The sequence below is a fragment of the Nerophis ophidion genome, linkage group LG08, assembly GCF_033978795.1.
Source record: "Nerophis ophidion isolate RoL-2023_Sa linkage group LG08, RoL_Noph_v1.0, whole genome shotgun sequence".
NCBI classification, from domain to species: Eukaryota; Metazoa; Chordata; class Actinopteri; order Syngnathiformes; family Syngnathidae; genus Nerophis; species Nerophis ophidion.
In genome coordinates, this window is record NC_084618.1 from 9,369,503 (window position 1) to 9,389,961 (window position 20,459).

The 20,459-nt window shown below is 41.4% G+C and overlaps 1 protein-coding gene across 1 annotated transcript in view; it reads left to right on the forward strand.

The window, feature by feature from the left end:
- wnk4a (WNK lysine deficient protein kinase 4a) overlaps positions 1-20,459 on the forward strand; it is an 86,904-nt gene that overhangs the window by 39,754 nt on the left and 26,691 nt on the right. The window contains 7 exon segments of the mRNA XM_061907639.1: positions 6,240-6,414; positions 6,417-6,554; positions 12,363-12,493; positions 12,676-12,749; positions 16,707-16,842; positions 16,911-17,027; positions 19,486-19,662. Coding sequence (XP_061763623.1) covers positions 6,240-6,414; positions 6,417-6,554; positions 12,363-12,493; positions 12,676-12,749; positions 16,707-16,842; positions 16,911-17,027; positions 19,486-19,662 — 948 coding nt within the window.

Here is a 20,459-nt window from a genome sequence, read left to right on the forward strand (position 1 = left end):
TGTAGGTCTCACTTAGACCTACATTTCATATAGTGACATATTTCAGCAAAAATCAACAGGAAGTTAGTAATTACCCCTTCAACACAAAAGTTTTGTAAAAAATTTCATTTTTGCCTCTTTGAGCAGTAATTTGACCCCTTTAACATGCTTCAAAACTCACCAAACTGGACACACACATCAGGACTGGTTAAAATTGTGATCTAATAAAAAAAAATGTTAAACTCAAAATTGTGCTCTACCACCCCAGAGGAATTAAACACTGACAAAACTGCTCTTGGGAAGAAAACACAGACAAAACTACTTGTAACTTCCGGTAGGAATGTTGTAGAGACTTGAAACAAAAACCTCTATGTAGGTCTCACTTAGACCTACATTTCATTCATTGACATATTTCAGCAAAAATCAACAGGAAGTTGGCAAAAACCCCTTCAAAACAAAAGTTTCCTAAAAAAATGTAATTTTTGCCTCTTTGAGCTGTAATTTGACCCCTTTAACATGCTTCAAAACTCACCAAACTGGACACACACATCAGAACTGGTTAAAATTGCAATCTAATAAAAATAAAATAAAAACTCAAAATTGTGCTCTACCACCCCAGAGGAATAAAACACTGCTCTTGGGAAGAAAACACGGACAAAACTGCTCGTAACTTCCGGTAAGAATGTCGTAGAGACATGCAACAAAAACCTCTATGTAGGTCTCACTTAGACCTACATTTCATAAATTGACATCATTCAGCAAAAATCAACAGGAAGTTGGCAAAAAAAACCTTCAAAACCAAAGTTTCCTAAAAAAATGTCATTTTTGCCTCTTTGAGCTGTAATTTGACCCCTTTAACATGCTTCAAAACTCACCAAACTGGACCCACACATCAGAACTGGTTAAAATTGCGATCTAATAAAAAAATAAAATAAAAACTAAAAATTGTGCTCTACCACCCCAGAGGAATAAAACACTGACAAAACTGCTCTTGGGAAGAAAACACAGACAAAGCTGCCTGTAACTTCTGGTAGGAATGTTGGAGAGACATGAAACAAAAACCTCTATGTAGGTCTCACTTAGACCTACATTTCATACTCTGACATAATTCAGCAAAAATCAACAGGAAGTTGACAAAAACCACTTCAAAACAAAATTTTCCTTAAAAAATGTAATTTTTGCCTCTTTGAGCTCTAATTTGACCCCTTTAACATGCTTCAAAACTCACCACACTGGACACACATCAGAATTGGTTAAAATTGCAATCTAATAAAAAAATAATAAAAAACTCAAAATTGTGCTCTACCACCCCAGAGGAATTCAACACTGACAAAACTTCTCTTGGGAAGAAAACACGGACAAAACTGTTTGTAACTTCCGGTAGGAATGTTGTAGAGACATGAAACAAAAACCTCTATGTAGGTCTCACCTAGACCTACATTTCATACATTGACATCTTTCAGCAAAAATCAACATGAAGTTGGCAATTACCCCTTCAACACAAAAGTTTTGTAAAAACCCGTCACCTTTTTTCATTTGAAGTCATTGGAGCCTTGAAAATAATTAATTATAACGTAGATTTTTTTGTCTTTTTTGAAAAATGGCACAAAAAAAAAAAAAAGACAAAAGACAAAAGAAAAAAAAACAGCCTGCATGACAACTTTGTGTCAACATTGCAATTTTTTCTCGTTAGATTCCACCTCATTTTTCTTTTTTACGTGTATTTATTTTTATTTTTGCAGTAGCATTTGCAGAATGTGTGGCGGGCTGGCAAACGTTAGGGTTAGAGTAACCCTAACCCTAAACCCCTGTTCTAAATGAAGAGAATTGAAGATGTACTATTCCTTGCATACAAAAGGGGCGGAGCTAGAGAGGAAGCCAAGTTGTCTAAAGTCCGTAGTCGTCTCTAAAATGGTTGCCCTCCTCACTTTGCTGCCGGGCCTTTTTGCTGCCCATTTAACCAAAAGAATAATACACAGCTGCAGTCGCACACTGGAGTTAAAAGCACACATGACTTAGGACACAAACATGAAAACACAACAAATAGGTAAACAAATAAAACATGTAGAGTTTACCAAACAAAAACAGCTGAGATTCCCCCAAAGTGATGCCTTCAGGTGACCTCCGATCCTTTTCTACTTCCTTTCACCACCGCGGAGCATCACATCTTTTTTTTTACCCAGACTTGTGTTGGCTCCAGGAACTAAAAACACACCAGGAATATCCTGTGACCTGTCATCTCCACACAACAGAACTAAGGGGGAACCACACCAAGAAGCGTCGTCACGTGGTGACATTGCTGCTTTTACGGGCAGGGGAGCAAGTTCGGCAGCGCGCGCGCACAGAGTACTTACAAGCAGACACACAGTGTAGACAGAAAAGGGAAAATGGAGGCATTTTGGTGTAAAAAAGTCAAGATAAAGGTGAAGTTATAACACCCTAGGACGTGGGAAGCTAATGTTTTAGCTACTTCTAAATCACTAATCCTTGTATCCATGGCGACAAAGTACGTTTCTTACAGGTACCATTATCACTGGAGGACGAGGAATAGCTAAACATGCTTCACTACATAACGTAGGAGGATACAATAGCTCACCGCCGTCACATTGTAAACATGGGTGGATCTACACCTGACATCCACTGTCATGATACCAAGTACAAGAGCGTATCTAGTCGATACTACTATGATTACAGCAATATTTTCTAACGTCAAAAAATCTTCTCTTTTTTTATTTTTTATTTATATGTTTATAAACTCAAGGAATACATCGCTGGACACATGAGGACTTTGAATATGACCAATGTATGATCCTGGAACTACTTGGTATCGACATGATCCATACCTAAATGTGTGGTATCATCCACAACTAATGTCAAGTATCAAAGAAGAGAAGAATAATTGATTATTACATTTGAACAGAAGTGTAGATAGAACATGTTAAAACAGAAAACAGCACGACACCTACCCTTTACATCAGTATTTTTTCACCATATCATTATTGGTTTATTAGGTATTATATTTTATTGTATGATCCTGTAACTACTTGGTATCGGATCGATACCTAAATGTGTGGTATCATCCACAACTAATGTCAAGTATCAAAGAAGAGAAGAATAAGTGATTATTACATTTGAACAGAAGTGTAGATAGAACATGTTAAAACAGAAAACAGCATGACACCTACCCTTTACATCAGTATTTCTTGAACATATTATTATTGGTTTATTAGGTATTATATTTTATTGTATGATTCTGTAACTACTTGGTATCGGATCGATACCTAAATGTGTGGTATCATCCACTACTAATATCAAGTATGAAAGTGCTGTAAGTGCACTTAAGGGCCATGGAAAGAACACAGTGCTCACTTTTAATGACAACCCTCACCGCCGCCTCAAATCTGCAAAAGCGGCCGAGCGAGCGCGGCTGTCATGTGACTCCGCCCGCTGAGAAGCCCCGCCCCCTACCCCCGTGTGTCCACGCTCTGCTCGCCAGCTGCCAAAACGCCGCTCCGCAGGAGGTCGTGGCCTGCGCGCTCCATTTTTTTTTACACCCCTGAACAGAGAATGTTGGAGCCTATCCCAGCAGACCTTTTTATCAGACCGTATCACTTTACATGTTTGATATCAGCTCTGATACAAGGTTGGTCTTGTATGGTAAATAATAAACAGGTTAATGATTTTCATAGCTGCCGTTTCACTTGATCACACCTTTTATAACATTCCACGCCACAAAGTGATACAGGTATGTACGATACCTGCTGATATCATATCATTATCAGTATCGACCAATACTCAAGGCTTAATCTCAAAACTTTTAATGTTCCAAATGGGGCCCTTGCGTCATTCAAGGTGACGTTCGGGGCTTTCCAATTCAATACTGATATCGGCTATCAAAATGATACGATACCTGCTGATATCATATCATTGTCAGTATCGGCCAATACTCAAGGCTTAAACTCAAAACTTTTAATGTTTGAAACGGGTTCGTTGCATCATAAAGGGTGACGTCAGGGTCTTCCTGATTCAATACTGATATCGACTATCGATGTGATATCAGCAGAATACCAGTATCGGATGATATCAGCTCGCATGTCAAACGTTGGATATCAACTCTGATACAAGCACACAAGTTTGGTCTTTTCTTCTGTTCCAGTCAAGTCATTTACGAAAGCTAAACATGCTAGGCTACATTCCACGCTACAAAATGATACAGGTATGTACGATACCTGCTGATATCATATAATTGTCAGTATTGGCCAATGGTCAAGGCTTAAACTCAAAACTTTTAATGTTCCAAACGGATTCGTTGCATCATAAAAGGTGACGTCAGGGGCTTTCTGATTCAATACTGATATCGACTATCGATCTGATATCAGCAGAAAACCAGTATCGGATGATATCAGCTCGCATTTAAGACGTTGGATATCAACTCTGATACAAGCACACAAGGTTGGTCTTTTCTTCTGTTCCAGTCAAGTCATTTACGAAAGCTAAACATGCTAGGCTACATTCCACGCTACAAAATGATACAAGTATGTACGATACCCACCGATATCATATCATTGTCGGTATCGGCCAATACTCAAGGCTTAAACTCAAAACTTTTAATGTTCCAAACGGGTTCGTTGCATCATAAAAGGTGACGTCTGGGGCTTTCTGATTCAATACTGATATCTGCTATTGATCCGATGATATCGGATGATATCAGCTCGCATTCAAGACGTTGGATATCAACTCTGATACAAGCACACAAGGTTGTTTTTTTTCTTCTGTTCCAGTCAAGTCATTTACGAAAGCTAAACATGCTAGGCTACATTCCACGCTACAAAATGATACGGGTATGTACGATACCCACTGATATCAGATCATTGTCGGTATCGGCCAATACTCAAGGCTTAAACTCAAAACTTTTAATGTTCCAAACGGGTTCGTTGCATCATAAAAGGTGACGTCAGGGGCTTTCTGATTCAATACTGATATCGACTATCGATCTGATATCAGCAGAAAACCAGTATCGGATGACATCAGCTCGCATTTAAGACGTTGGATATCAACTCTGATACAAGCACACAAGGTTGGTCTTTTCTTCTGTTCCAGTCAAGTCATTTACGAAAGCTAAACATGCTAGGCTACATTCCACGCTACAAAATGATACAAGTATGTACGATACCCACCGATATCATATCATTGTCGGTATCGGCCAATACTCAAGGCTTAAACTCAAAACTTTTAATGTTCCAAACGGGTTCGTTGCATCATAAAAGGTGACGTCTGGGGATTTCTGATTCAATACTGATATCTGCTATTGATCCGATTATATCGGATGATATCAGCTCGCATTTAAGACGTTGGATATCAACTCTGATACAAGCACACAAGGTTGTTTTTTTTCTTCTGTTCCAGTCAAGTCATTTACGAAAGCTAAACATGCTAGGCTACATTCCACGCTACAAAATGATACAGGTATGTACGATACCCACCGATATCATATCATTGTCGGTATCGGCCAATACTCAAGGCTTAAACTCAAAACTTTTAATGTTCCAAACGGGTTCGTTGCATCATAAAGGGTGACGTCAGGGGCTTTCTGATTCAATACTGATATCTGCTATTGATCCGATGATATCGGATGATATCAGCTCGCATTCAAGACGTTGGATATCAACTCTGATACAAGCACACAAGGTTGGTTTTTTTCTTCTGTTCCAGTCAAGTCATTTACGAAAGCTAAACATGCTAGGCTACATTCCACGCAACAAAATGATACAGGTATGTACGATACCCACTGATATCAGATCATTGTCGGTATCGACCAAAACTCAAGGCTTAAACTCAAAACTTTAATTTTCCAAACGGGTTCGTTGCATCATAAAAGGTGACGTCTGGGGGTTTCTGATTCAATACTGATATCGACAATTGATCTGATATCAGCAGAAACCAGTATCGGATGATATCAGCTCGCATGTCAAACGTTGGATATCAACTCTGATCCACTTGAAATCACACCTTTTCTAACAGTCCACGCCACAAAATGATACAGGTATATACGATACCTGCAGATATCAGATCATTGTCGGTTATCGGCCAATACTCAAGGCTTAAACTCAAAACTTTTAATGTTTGTTGCATCATGTTTGTTGGAGTCGGACTAAGTGAGTGTGTGTTGTGGACACACTGCATGTTGTACCCTGACCGTGTGTGTGTGTGTGTGTGTGTGTGTGTGTGTGTGTGTGTGTGTGTGTGTGTGTTTGATGCAGGTGGTGCTGGGCTTCGTGTGCGAGGCGGACTTCAAGCTGGTGGCCAAGTCCATCCGCGAGCGTGTGTCGGCCATCAAGCGGCGGCGAGACAAGTTGCGTCCTCAGGCGGAGGAGCAGAGGAGGAAGCGGGAGGCCATCGAGGAGGAGGAGCCTGAGCCCCGCCTGCCACCCCGCCCCCGCCGGCGGGCCGCATGGCGTCGCCCGTCACCAGCTCGGCCGACTCGGGCGTGGGCTCCAGCTGCCCGTCCGAGCCCGAAGAGCCCGAGGCGGACCAGCACTTCCACGTCCGCCACCACAGCCTGTCCTCCGCCAACTGTGCGTGCAAGTCTCTCTCTCTCTCTCTCTGTCTCTCGCCCTCGCTCGCCAGTCTCACCTTCAAGCAGGGGTCACCAACACCAGGTCGCCCATAAGGACCAGATGAGTCGCCTGCTGGCCTGTTCTAAAAATAGCTCAAATAGCAGCACTTACCAGTGAGCCGCCTCTAATTTTTAAATTGTATTTATTTACTAGCAAGCTGGTCAATCAATCAATCCAATCAATGTTTATTTATATAGCCCCAAATCACAAATGTCTCAAAGGACTGCACAAAACATTACGACTACAACATCCTCGGAAGAACCCACAAAAGGGCAAGGAAAACTCACAACCCAGTGGGCAGGGAGAATTCACATCCAGTGGGACGCCAGTGACAATGCTGACTATGAGAAACCTTGGAGAGGACCTCAGATGTGGGCAACCCCCCCCCCTCTAGGGGACGGAAAGCAATGGATGTCGAGCAGGTCCTACCATGATACTGGTCGACATTTTTAATTCTAAGAGAGACAAAACTCTATATATGCAGAATAGGGGCGGTATAGCTCGGTTGGTAGAGTGGCCGTTGTCAGCAACTTGGGGGTTGCAAGTTCGATTCCCCGCTTCCGCCATCCTAGTCACTGCCATTGTGTCCTTGGGCAAGACACTTTACCCACCTGCTCCCAGTGCCACCCACACTGGTTTAAATGTAACTTAGATATTGGGTGTCACTATGTAAAGGGCTTTGAGTCAGTAGAGAAAAGCGCTATATAAATATAATTCACTTCACTTGGATAACTCTGACACAGGGGTCACTAACGCGTTTTATCCGCGGGCACCAGGTCGCCCGTAAGGACCAGATGAGTCGCCCGCTGGCCTGTTCTAAAAATAGCTCAAATAGCAGCACTTACCAGTGAGCTGCCTCTATTTTTTAAATTGTATTATTTACTAGCAAGCTGGTCGACATTTTTAATTCTAAGAGAGACAAACTCTATATATGCAGTATAGGGGCGGTATAGCTCGGTTGGTAGAGTGGCCGTGCCAGCAACTTGAGGGTTGCAAGTTCGATTCCCACGCTTCCGCCATCCTAGTCACTGCCATTGTGTCCTTGGGCAAGACACTTTACCCACCTGCTCCCAGTGCCACCCACACTGGTTTAATTGTAAACTTAGATATTGGGTGTCACTATGTAAAGGGCTTTGAGTCAGTAGAGAAAAGCGCTATATAAATATAATTCACTTCACTTGGATAACTCTGACACAGGGGTCACTAACGCGTTTTATCCGCGGGCACCAGGTCGCCCGTAAGGACCAGATGAGTCGCCCGCTGGCCTGTTCTAAAAATAGCTCAAATAGCAGCACTTACCAGTGAGCTGCCTCTATTTTTTAAATTGTATTTATTTACTAGCAGCTGGTCAACATTTTTAATTCTAAGAGAGACAAAACCTCTATATATGCAGTATAGGGGCGGTATAGCTCGGTTGTAGAGTGGCCGTGCCAGCAACTTGAGGGTTGCAAGTTCGATTCCCCGCTTCCGTCCATCCTAGTCACTGCCATTGTGTCCTTGGGCAAGACACTGTTACCCACCTGCTCCCAGTGCCACCCACACTGGTTTGAATGTAACTTAGATATTGGGTGTCACTATTTAAAGGGCTTTGAGTCAGTAGAGAAAAGCGCTATATAAATATAATTCACTTCACTTGGATAGCTCTGACACAGGGGTCACTAACGCGTTTTATCCGCGGGCACCAGGTCGCCCCGTAAGGACCAGATGAGTCGCCCGCTGGCCTGTTCTAAAAATAGCTCAAATAGCAGCACTTACCAGTGAGCTGCCTCTATTTTTTAAATTGTATTTATTTACTAGCAAGCTGGTCAACATTTTTAATTCTAAGAGAGACAAAACTCTATATATGCAGTATAGGGGCGGTATAGCTCGGTTGTAGAGTGGCCGTGCCAGCAACTTGAGGGTTGCAAGTTCGATTCCCCGCTTCCGTCATCCTAGTCACTGCCATTGTGTCCTTGGGCAAGACACTTACCCACCTGCTCCCAGTGCCACCCACACTGGTTTGAATGTAACTTAGATATTGGGTGTCACTATGTAAAGGGCTTTGAGTCAGTAGAGAAAAGCGCTATATAAATATAATTCACATTCACTTGGATAACTCTGAAACAGGGGTCACTAACGCGTTTTATCCGCGGGCCACCAGGTCGCCCCGTAAGGACCAGATGAGTCGCCCGCTGGCCTGTTCTAAAAATAGCTCAAATAGCAGCACTTACCAGTGAGCTGCCTCTATTTTTAAATTGTATTTATTTACAAGCAAGCTGGTCAACATTTGTAATTCTAAGAGAGACAAAACTCTATATATGCAGTAATAGGGGCGGTATAGCTCGGTTGGTAGAGTGGCCGTGCCAGCAACTTGAGGGTTGCAAGTTCGATTCCCCGCTTCCGTCATCCTAGTCACTGCCATTGTGTCCTTGGCAAGACACTTTACCCACCTGCTCCCAGTGCCACCCACACTGGTTTGAATGTAACTTAGATATTGGGTGTCACTATGTAAAGGGCTTTGAGTCAGTAGAGAAAAGCGCTATATAAATATAATTCACTTCACTTGGATAGCTCTGACACAGGGGTCCACTAACGCGTTTTATCCGCGGGGCACCAGGTCGCCCGTAAGGACCAGATGAGTCGCCCGCTGGCCTGTTCTAAAAATAGCTCAAATAGCAGCACTTACCAGTGAGCTGCCTCTATTTTTAAAATTGTATTTATTTACTAGCAAGCTGGTCAGCATTTTTAATTCTAAGAGAGACAAAACTCAAATAGAATTTGAAAATCCAGGAAAAATATTTGAAAGACTTGGTCTTCACTTGTTTAAATACATTTTAGCGAAAAAAATCCAACCTTAAAAATGATTTTAGGATTTTAAACACATATACCTTTTTACCTTTTTAAATTCCTTCCTCTTCTTTCCTGACAATTTAAATCAATGTTCAAGTAAATTTATTGTTTTTATTGTAAAGAATAATAAATACATTTTAATTTAATTCTTCATTTTAGCTTCTGTTTTTTCAATAAAGAATATTTGTGAAATATTTCTTCAAACTTGATAAAATTCCAAAAAATGATTCTGGCAAATCTAGAAAATCTGTAGAATGAAATTTGAATCTTATTTCAAAGTCTTTGAATTTCTTTTAAAATTTTTGTTCTGGAAAATCTAGAAGAAATAATGATTTGTCCTATTGTTAGAAATATAGCTTGGTCCAATTTGTTATATATTCTAACAAAGTGCAGATTGGATTTTACCTATTTAAAACATGTCATCAAAATTCTAAAATGTATCTTAATCGGGAAAAATTACTAATGATGTTCCATAAATTCTTTTTTTTATTTTTTTTCAAAAAGATTTCGAATTAGCTAGTTTTTCTCTTCTTTTTTTTCGGTTGAATTTGAATTTTAAAGAGTCGAAATTGAAGATAAACTATGTTTCAAAATTAAATTTTCATTTTTTTTCATGTTTTCTCCTCTTTTAAACAGTTCAATTAAGTGTTTTTTTCATCATTTATTCTCTACAAAAAAACTTCCGTAAAAAGGGAAAAAAATGTACGACGGAATGACGACAGAAACACCCATTTTTTAATACATATATATATAATTATTTATTAAAGGTAAATTGAGCAAATTGTCTATTTCTGGCACTTTATTGAAGTGTGTATCAAACTGGTAGCCCTTGGCATTAATCAGTACCCAAGAAGTAGTTCTTGCTTTCAAAAAGGTTGCTGACCCCTGCTTTAAACTCTCTCTCTCTCTCTCTCTCTCTCTCTCTCTTGCTGTGATGGACATCTCTCTCTCTCTCTCTCTCTTTCTCTTGCTGTGATGGCATCTCTCTCTCTCTCTCTCTCTCTCTCTCTCTCGCTGTGATGGACATCTCTCTCTCTCTCTCTCCTCTCTCTCTCTCTTGCTGTGATGGACATCTCTCTCTCTCTCACTGTGATGGACATCTCTCTCTCTCTCTCGTCGCTGTGATGGACATCTCTCTCTCTCTCTCTCGCTGTGATGGACATCTCTCTCTCTCTCTCGCTGTGATGGACATCTCTCTCTCTCTCTCTCTCTCGCTCTCTCTCTCTCTCGCTGTGATGGACATATCTCTCTCTCTTGCTCTCTCTCTCTCTCTCTTGCTCTCTCTCTCTCTCTTGCTGTGATGGACATCTCTCTCTCTCTCTCTCTCTCTCTCTCTTGCTGTGATGGACATCTCTCTCTCTCTCTCTCTCTCTCACTCTCTCTCTCTCTCTCCTCTCTCTCTCACCGCCGTCATGTGACCAATCTTCCCCCTTGTGATGGACATCTCTCTCTCTCTCTCTCTCTTTCTCTCTCTCTCTCGCTCTCTCTCTCACCGCCGTCATGTGGACCATCTTCACCTTGTGATGGACATCTCTCTCTCTCTCTCTCGCTGTGATGGACATCTCTCTCTCTCTCTCTCCTCTCTCTCCTCACTCTCTCTCTCTCTCTCTCACCGCCGTCATGTGACCATCTTCACCTTGTGATGGACATCTCTCTCTCTCTCTCTCGCTGTGATGGACATCTCTCTCTCTCTCTCTCTCTCTCTCTCTTGCTGTGATTGACATCTCTCTCTCTCTCTCTCTCTCTCTCTCACTCTCTCTCTCTCTCTCTCTCACCGCCGTCATGTGACCATCTTCACCTTGTGATGGACATCTCTCTCTCTCTCTCTCGCTGTGATGGACATCTCTCTCTCTCTCTCTCTCTCTCTCTCTCTCGCTCTCTCTCTCACCGCCGTCATGTGACCATCTTCACCTTGTGATGGACATCTCTCTCTCTCTCTCTCGCTGTGATGGACATCTCTCTCTCTCTCTCTCTCTCTCTCTCTCTCTCTCTCTCTCTCTCTCTCGTCGCTGTGATGGACATCTCTCTCTCTCTCTTGCTGTGATGGACATCTCTCTCTCTCTCTCTCTCTCTCTCTCTCTCGCTGTGATGGACATCTCTCTCTCTCTCTCTCTCTCTCTCTTGCTGTGATAGACATCTCTCTCTCTCTCTCTCTCTCTCTCTCGCTGTGATGGACATCTCTCTCTCTCTCTCTCTCTCTCTCTTGCTGTGATGGACATCTCTCTCTCTCTCTCTCTCTCTTGCTGTGATGGACATCTCTCTCTGTCTCTCTCTCTCTCTCTCTTGCTGTGATGGACATCTCTCTCTCTCTCGCTGTGATGGACATCTCTCTCTCGCTCTCTCTCTCTCTCGCTGTGATGGACATATCTCTCTCTCGCTGTGATGGACGTCTCTCTCTCTCTCTCTCTCTCTCTCTTGCTGTGATGGACATATCTCTCTCTCTCTCTCTCTCGCCCTCTCTCTCGCCGCCGTCATGTGACCATCTTCACCTTGTGATGGACATCTCTCTCTCTCTCTCTCGCTGTGATGGACATCTCTCTCTCTCTCTTGCTGTGATGGACATCTCTCTCTCTCTCTCGCTCTCTCTCTCGCTCTCTCTCTCGCCGCCGTCATGTGACCATCTTCACCTTGTGATGGGCATCTCTCTCTCTCTCTCTCTCGCTGTGATGGACATATCCCTCTCTCTCTCTCTCTCTCACTGTGATGAACATCTCTCTCTCTCTCTCTCTCTCTCTCTCGCCGCCGTCATGTGACCATCTTCACCTTGTGATGGACACATGACGCCGCATGGCAGTGACGGAGATAACGCATTGATACACTCTTTGTGTGTGTGTGTGTGTGTGTGTGTCTGTGTCATCTCGGGGGTGGGGGGGGGGGGTGGGGTCATCAAGTGTGTTTGGTCACATGCTAACAGCGTTTGTCCCCGTGTTGAGACAGCTGACTGCGAGACGGACGGCGATCTGAGCTCCTCCGGCCTTCAGGACACCCTGGAGGCCACGCCCCCCGCCTCCTACGCCCGCTCGCCCACCGCCAACGGCCTCCCCATCCCGGCCCTCTGCTTTCCTTCGGTGAGTCCCCCTCCGTCTTAAAAAGGTCCCCAGCTAATGAGCTGCTGAGCACTTGGCCAACATACTACATGCAACATACAGTGAAAGGATTGTTGCGCTTGGTTTTTAAGACGTGTGGTGAAGCCCGCCTTCTCAGGTCTCACGTTATTGCAGCTGAAGGCTTTGTCCGTGTCTCTTGACAGAGTATTGCCGTGTCCAACAACACGGAACACATCAACCCGGGCTCTCCAAGTGGCTTCAGCTCTCCCGTGGACAGGTACGCTGCTCGCTCTTTCATCATCACGCCTCAACACATCGACACAAGACCACGACCGTCGCCGTTACGGATGAATAGTTTGGGTCCTGCACTGTCCTCTCAGGCTGAGGCGGTCCTATCTGGTCTTTGAGCATGGACTGAGGCCCAAACTGTGGATTATGTGGGGGAAGTCAGTTTGAGCCTCACAGGCTCCGCCCCCTCCTCGTCCATTTCGGAGGACAAATATTATTGTTCTTTTTCTTCAAAGAAATAGAAAATGCAACGAAAGTCTTACTGAAATGCTAACAGTTGGCACACTGGCCAGATAGCATCAAGGAACCAAACATATGAGCAAAATTAGCTAAAAAAAAGCTAGCTTGCTAACAATTAGCATTGGTGAAATACCAAAGTGTTTGACACCGAGGTGTGTACCTCAAAATTAGCGAAAACAATTTAGCACATTAATGTTAGCATGCTAAAGCGCTAACTGTAACATGAATCAAGCCTCTGGAAATGTTTTTTAAATGCTAGCATGCTAACAATTAGCATTGGTGAAATACCAAAGTGTTTGACACTGAGGTGTGTACCTCAAAATTAGAGAAAAGAAATCTAGCACATTAATGTTTGCATGCTAAAGCGCTAACTGTAACATGCATCAAGCCTCTGGAAATGTTTTTTAAATGCTAGCATGCTAACATTAGCGTGCGTCTAGTATCAATATATGGCTGAGGTGTATACCCACAAATGTAGCTTAAAAAACATCTAGCATAATACTGTTAGCATGCTAAAATGCTAACTGGAACATGTGTCAAGCTCAAAAATATATAACTATTGTGTGTACCTGGAATTGTTTGTTTAAATGCTAACATACTAACTTTAGCGTGCTTCAAGTATCAATTCATGGCTGAAGTGTATACCCACAAATGTAGCTAAAAAACATCTTTCATAATAATGTTAGCATGCTAAAATGCTAACTGTAACATGCGTCAAGCTCCAAAATATATAACTATTGTGTATACCTGGCGTTCAAAATGCTAGCATGCTAACATTAGCGTGTGTCAAGTATCAACATATGGCTGAGGTGTATACCCATAAAATTAGCTAAAAAAAAGCATGTAGCATAATAACGTTAGCATGCTAAAACACTAACTGTAACATGCGTCTAGCTCCAAAATATATTACTATTGTGTGTACCTGAAGTTCAAAATGCTAGCATGCTAACATTAGCGTGTGTCAATTATCAATATATGGCTGAGGTGTTTACCCACAAAATTAGCTAAAAAAAACCATCTAGCATAATAACGTTAGCATGCTAAAACACTAACTGTAACATGCGTCAAGCTCCAAAATATATTACTATAGTGTGTACCTCGAGTTCAAAATGCTAGCATGCTAACATTAGCGTGCGTCAAGTATCAATATACGTCTGAAGTATATACCCACAAAATTAGCTAAAAAAACATCTAGCATAATAACGTTAGCATGCTAAAACGGTAACTGTAACATGCGTCAAGCTCCAAAATATATAACTATTGTGTGCACCTGGAGTTCAAAATGCTAACATACTAATAACATTAGCGTGCGTCAAGTATCAACATATGGCTGAGGTGTATACCGACAAAATTAGCTAAAAAAAACATCTAGCATAATAATGTTAGCATGCTATCAGGTATCTTTCATCAACTCACCAAATATGTGACGCAAAATTAGCCAAAAAATCTAGCACGTTATCATGAGAATGCTAACAGTCAAACATGGCGTTGATGTGTTGATGTTCGAAGAGGAAACGGAGCGTTGCTTTAAATAAACGATACATGGAGGCCTGGAGGCCGCTGCCTGAGATGTCAATGTTTGAGCCACCCCCCTTCCTCCCTTAGAGACGTAAATAGCCCAGGCGAGGCTTTTTTTAGTGGCAAATGTTCTGTGGAAGTTCCACCGTGTTGATTGTGTCAATAACAGCAGGACATGATGTTTATGTACACACCACATTCACACTTTTATGTGCACACCACATTCACACGTTTATGTACACACCACATTCACACCTTTCGGCACGGAAAACAAAACAAGAGTCAAACATGTGAAGAATGTACAAACCCTGTTTCCATATGAGTTGGGAAATGGTGTTTGATGTAAATATAAACAGAATAACAAATCCTTTTCAAGCCATATTCAGTTGAATATGCTACAAAGACAACATATTTCATGTTCAAACTCATAAACTTGATTATTTTTTTGCAAATAATCATTAACTTAGATTTTCATGGCAAAGTAGATGGGAAAGGGCATGTTCACCACTGTGTTACATCACCTTTTCTTTGAACAACACTCAATAAACGTTTGGGAACTGAGGAAACTAATTGTTGAAGCTTTGAAAGTGGAATTCTTTCCCATGGGAGACAGGTCTGGACTGCAGGCGGGCCAGGAAAGTACCCACACTCTTTTTTTTACCAAGCCACGCTGTTGTAACACTCGTCTTGCTGAAATAAGCAGGGGCGTCCATGATAACAACATATGTTGATCCAAAACCTGCATGTACCTTTCAGCATTAATGGTGCCTTCACAGATGTGTAAGTTACCCATGCCTTGGCCACTAATACACCCCCATACCATCACACATGCTGGCTTTTACACTTTGCGCCTAGAACAATCCAGATGGTTATTTTCCTCTCTGTTCTGAGGACACCACGTCCACAGTTTCCAAATATAATTTAAAATGTGGACTCGTCAGACCACAGAACACTTTTCCACTTTGCATCAGTCCATCTTAGGTAAACTCGGACCCAGCCAAGCCGGCGGTGTTCCTGGGTGTTGTTGATAAATGGCTTTGGCTTTGCATAGTAGAGTTTCAACTTGCATTTACAGATGTAGCGACCGACTCTCGTTACTGACAATAGTTTTCTGAAGTGTTCCCGAGCCCACGTGGTGATATCCTTTACACACTGATGTCAGTTTTTTTATTTAAATAGTAAATGTCAGTGTTTATTTGTAAATAATATAACAAATAAATGTCAGTGTTTGTGTAAATAATAATATATCAATAATAAATGCCACTGTTGATCTGTAAATAACTTTTCAACACCACTGTTTTCTTTTGGACTAGATCTCCCACATTCTTCAACCAATCCAAGTCATTCCACCATTTCAACATTCACATTTTTAAGTCAATTGACCAAAACTGTATTTATTAAACATGTCCACAGTTTCCAACTATATTTTGAAATGTGGACTCGTCAGACCACAGAACACTTTTCCACTTTGTATCAGTCCATCTTAGATGAGCTCGGGCCCTGGGTGTTGTTGATAAATGGCTTTGGCTTTGCATAGTAGAATTTTAACTTGCATTTTTTCAGATGTAGCGGCCGACTCTAGTTACTGACAATGGTGAAGTGTTCCTAAGCCCATGTGGTGATATCCTTTACACACTGATGTCAGGTTTTTGATTTAAATAATAAATGTCAGTGTTTATATGTAAATAATATAAAAAATAAATGTCAGTGTTTGTGTAAATAATAATATATCAATAATAAATGCCGCTGTTGATCTGTAAATAACTTTTCAACCAATCCAAGTCATTCCACCATTTCAACATTCCCATTTTTCTGTACATTTTGTCATGTCTGAAAAATGTCTAAGTGTCTCACCTGACTGTGTAACGTTAGCATGCTAGCTTTTTTTTTTTTTTTTTAGCAGATTTTACAGTCGAACAATTTTCTTAACGGATGCTAGCTTTTAGCATGCTAACACGGGCATGTCAACATGCTAGCGGAGAGTCGCGTATGTCGTTATTTTATGCTATCCGGCCGGCTAGCGTGCTAGCTGTTAGCATGTGACTTCTCCCTGGCATCAGTTGATTGTCAACGACAAGACGATACGTCGCACATTTGATTGGCCCGCTGTTGCCAGGCAGACTTCATGAGGCTTAATCCAAAATGGAGGGGCAGCCAGGGGGCGCTAACCGTTGTTTTCCCATCGCAGCTACGCCTCCGACGTGACTTCGGGCCTGAGTGACGGCTATGAGGGCGTGTCGGAGAAAAGCGAGAGGCCGGCCGCCAAGCGAAGCTCCGCCAAACTCTTCCGGCGACGCGTGCGCTCCCGGCTGCGCATCACCGGGGTACGACGAGGGCTCGAGGCGCGCTTAAACGCGTTAGCGGCTACCGCTAACAACCTCAATCCTTGCAGCTGTCGGACAAGGTGGACCGGGTGGTGGAGTGTCAGCTGCAGACGCACAACGACAAGATGGTGACCTTCAAGTTCGACCTGGACGGAGACAACCCGGAGGACATCGCCGCAGTCATGGTGAGTCCATAAAGCGTCAACCCGCAATTTATCACCTGGCGGCATTTTAGGCAACTTCTGCTTGAGTTTAGGTGTGGACAAAATAAACAAGGTTAGCTTTATGCTAACATACAATGGAATATCCCATTGACAGGCTAATGAAAATTAGCATTGTAATGGTTTTACATTTTTCAACATTAATTTGAAATGTGGACTCGTCAGAGCACAGAACACTTTCCCGCTTTGCATCAGTCCATCTTAGATGAGCTCGGGCCCAGCAAAGCGTTTCTGGGTGTTGTTGATAAATGGCTGTGGCTTTGCATAGTAGAGTTCTAACTTGCACTTACAGATGTAGCGACCAACTGTAGTTACTGACAGTGGTTTTATGAAGTGTTCATGTGGTTACACAAACCACATGAACACAACAACAATTACACAAATACAATGAGCAAAACAAAAACAATCATACAAACCAAATGAACAAAACAACAATTAGGCAAACCTGAACAAAACAACAAACAATTACACATAACCAAATAAACAAAACAAAAAATTCACAAAACAAATGAACAAAACAATGAACAATCAATTACACAAACCAAATTAACAAAACAACAAACGATCACACAAACCAAATGAACAAAACAACAACTACAACAGAAGGAATGAAACAACAATTACACAAACCAAATGAACAAAACAACAATCAATTACACAAAACAAATGAAAAAAAAAAACAGTTGCACAAGCCAAATCAACAAAACAACAAACAATTACACAAACCAAATGGACAAAACAACAAACAATTACACAAAACAAATGAACAAAACAACAAACAATTACTTAAAATAAATAAACAAAAAAACAAACAATTACACAAACCAAATAAACAACACAACAAACAATTACACAAAACAAATAAACAAAACAACAAGAAATTACACAAATGAACAAAACAACAAACAATTACACAAAATGAAGAACAAAACAACAAACAATTACACAAAACAAATGAACAAAACAACAAACATTTACACAAACCAAATGAACAAAACAATAAACAATTACACAAACCAAACGAAGAAAACAATGAACAGTTGCACAAACAGAAACAACAAACAATTACACAATACAAATGGACAAAACAACAAACAATTACACAAAACAAATGAACAAAACAACAAACAATTACACAAACCAAACGGACAAAACAACAAACATTTATACAAACCAAATAAACAAAACAATTAACAATTACACAACACAATTACACAAACCAAATGAACAGAACAACAAACAATTAAACAAAACAAATGAACTAAAGACGTAGCAATGAACAATTACACAAACCAAACGAACAAAACAACAAACGATTACACAAAACAAAAGGATAAAACAACAAACAATTACACAAAACAAATGAACAAAACAACAAACAATCACACAAACCAAATGAAAAAAACAACAAACAGTGACACAAATCAAATGAACAAAACAACAAACAATTACACAAAACAACAAACAATTACACAAACCAAATGAACAAAACAACAAACAATTACACCAAACAAATTAACAAAACAATAAACAATTACACAAACCAAGTGAACAAAACAAACAATTACACAAATAAATAAAAGTCATTTTGTCAATGTTTTCCAAAAGCGTTTTGTTTTTAGTTCCTTAGTGTTGTGTAATTGTTGTGTGTGTATTTGTGTTGTGTTAAGTGTAGGTGTGTGTATTTGTGTTGTGTTTGGTGTAGGTGTGTGTATTCGTGTTGTGTTTGGTGTAAGTGTGTGTATTTGTGTTGTGTTTGGTGTAAGAGTGTATATTTGTGTTGTGTTTAGTGTAAGTGTGTGTATTTGTGTTGTGTTTAGTGTAGGTGTGTGTATTTGTGTTGTGTTTGGTGTAGGTGTGTGTATTTGTGTTGTGTTTATTGTAGGTGTGTGTATTTGTGTTGTGTTTGGTGTAGGTGTGTGTATTTGTGTTGTGTTTAGTGTAGGTGTGTGTATTTGTGTTGTGTTTAGTGTAAGTGTGTGTATTTGTGTTGTGTTTAGTGTAGGTGTGTGTATTTGTGTTGTGTTTGGTGTAGGTGTGTGTATTTGTGTTGTGTTTAGTGTAGGTGTGTGTATTTGTGTTGTGTTTAGTGTAAGTGTGTGTATTTGTGGTGTGAGGAGGACACAAACTGTGGTTGTCTCACTCCACGTGAGGTGTGTTGTTGTGTATTTGTGTTGTTGTGTTGCTGCGCTGGACACACAAAAAGAATGCCGGCAGCTCCTTTCTTCTCCTCCAGCGCAGTGCAGTGCAGGATGACTGATGTTGTTTGTCTTCCCGGGGACAAACATGAGTGGGACATCTTGTCCTCGCGCAGACAGGAAGTAGCTCCTCCACTACATTTAGTCGCCACCTGACACTGTCCTCCCGTAATTGTCCCAAATGCTGCCAATGATCACCAGCAGGTTTTGTTTTTGTCCTCCAGGTGCACAACGAGTTCATCCTGCCCTCGGAGAAGGAAGGCTTTGTGTGCCGCATGGGGGACATCATCAAGCGGGCGGAGGTCCTCATGGTCCAGCAGGAGCAGGCGCTGCACCCCAGTGGACAGCGGGACCCCCAGCCTGTCTTCCACAGCGGGGGGGACATGCTGTCCTCCTCCCAGGTCCTACAGCCACTCTGCTCCTAAATCACACTTCTTTGTCTCCACCTCATAAATCTGCTAATGTCTCATGGTCCTTCTTTAGTGTCTTCTAATGTCTCATGGTCCTTCTTTAGTGTCTTCTAATGTCTCATGGTCCTTCTTTAGTGTCTTCTAATGTCTCATGGTCCTTCTTTAGTGTCTTCTAATGTCTCATGGTCCTTCTTTAGTGTCTTCTAATGTCTCATGGTCCTTCTTTAGTGTCTTCTAATGTCTCATGGTCCTTCTTTAGTGTCTTCTAATGTCTCATGGTCCTTCTTTAGTGTCTTCTAATGTCTCATGGTCCTTCTTTAGTGTCTTCTAATGTCTCATGGTCCTTCTTTAGTGTCTTCTAATGTCTCATGGTCCTTTTAGTGTCTTCTAATGTCTCATGGTCCTTCTTTAGTGTCTTCTAATGTCTCATGGTCCTTCTTTAGTGTCTTCTAATGTCTCACATGGTCCTTCTTTAGTGTCTTCTAATGTCTCATGGTCCTTTTAGTGTCTTCTAATGTCTCATGGTCCTTCTTTAGTGTCTTCTAATGTCTCATGGTCCTTCTTTAGTGTCTTCTAATGTCTCATGGTCCTCCTTTAGTGTCTTCTAATGTCTCATGGTCCTTCTTTAGTGTCTTCTAATGTCTCATGGTCCTCCTTTAGTGTCTTCTAATGTCTCATGGTCCTTCTTTAGTGTCTTCTAATGTCTCACGGTCCTTAATTAATGTCTTCTAATGTCTCACGGTCCTTCTTTAGTGTCTTCTAATGTCTCATGGTCCTTCTTTAGTGTC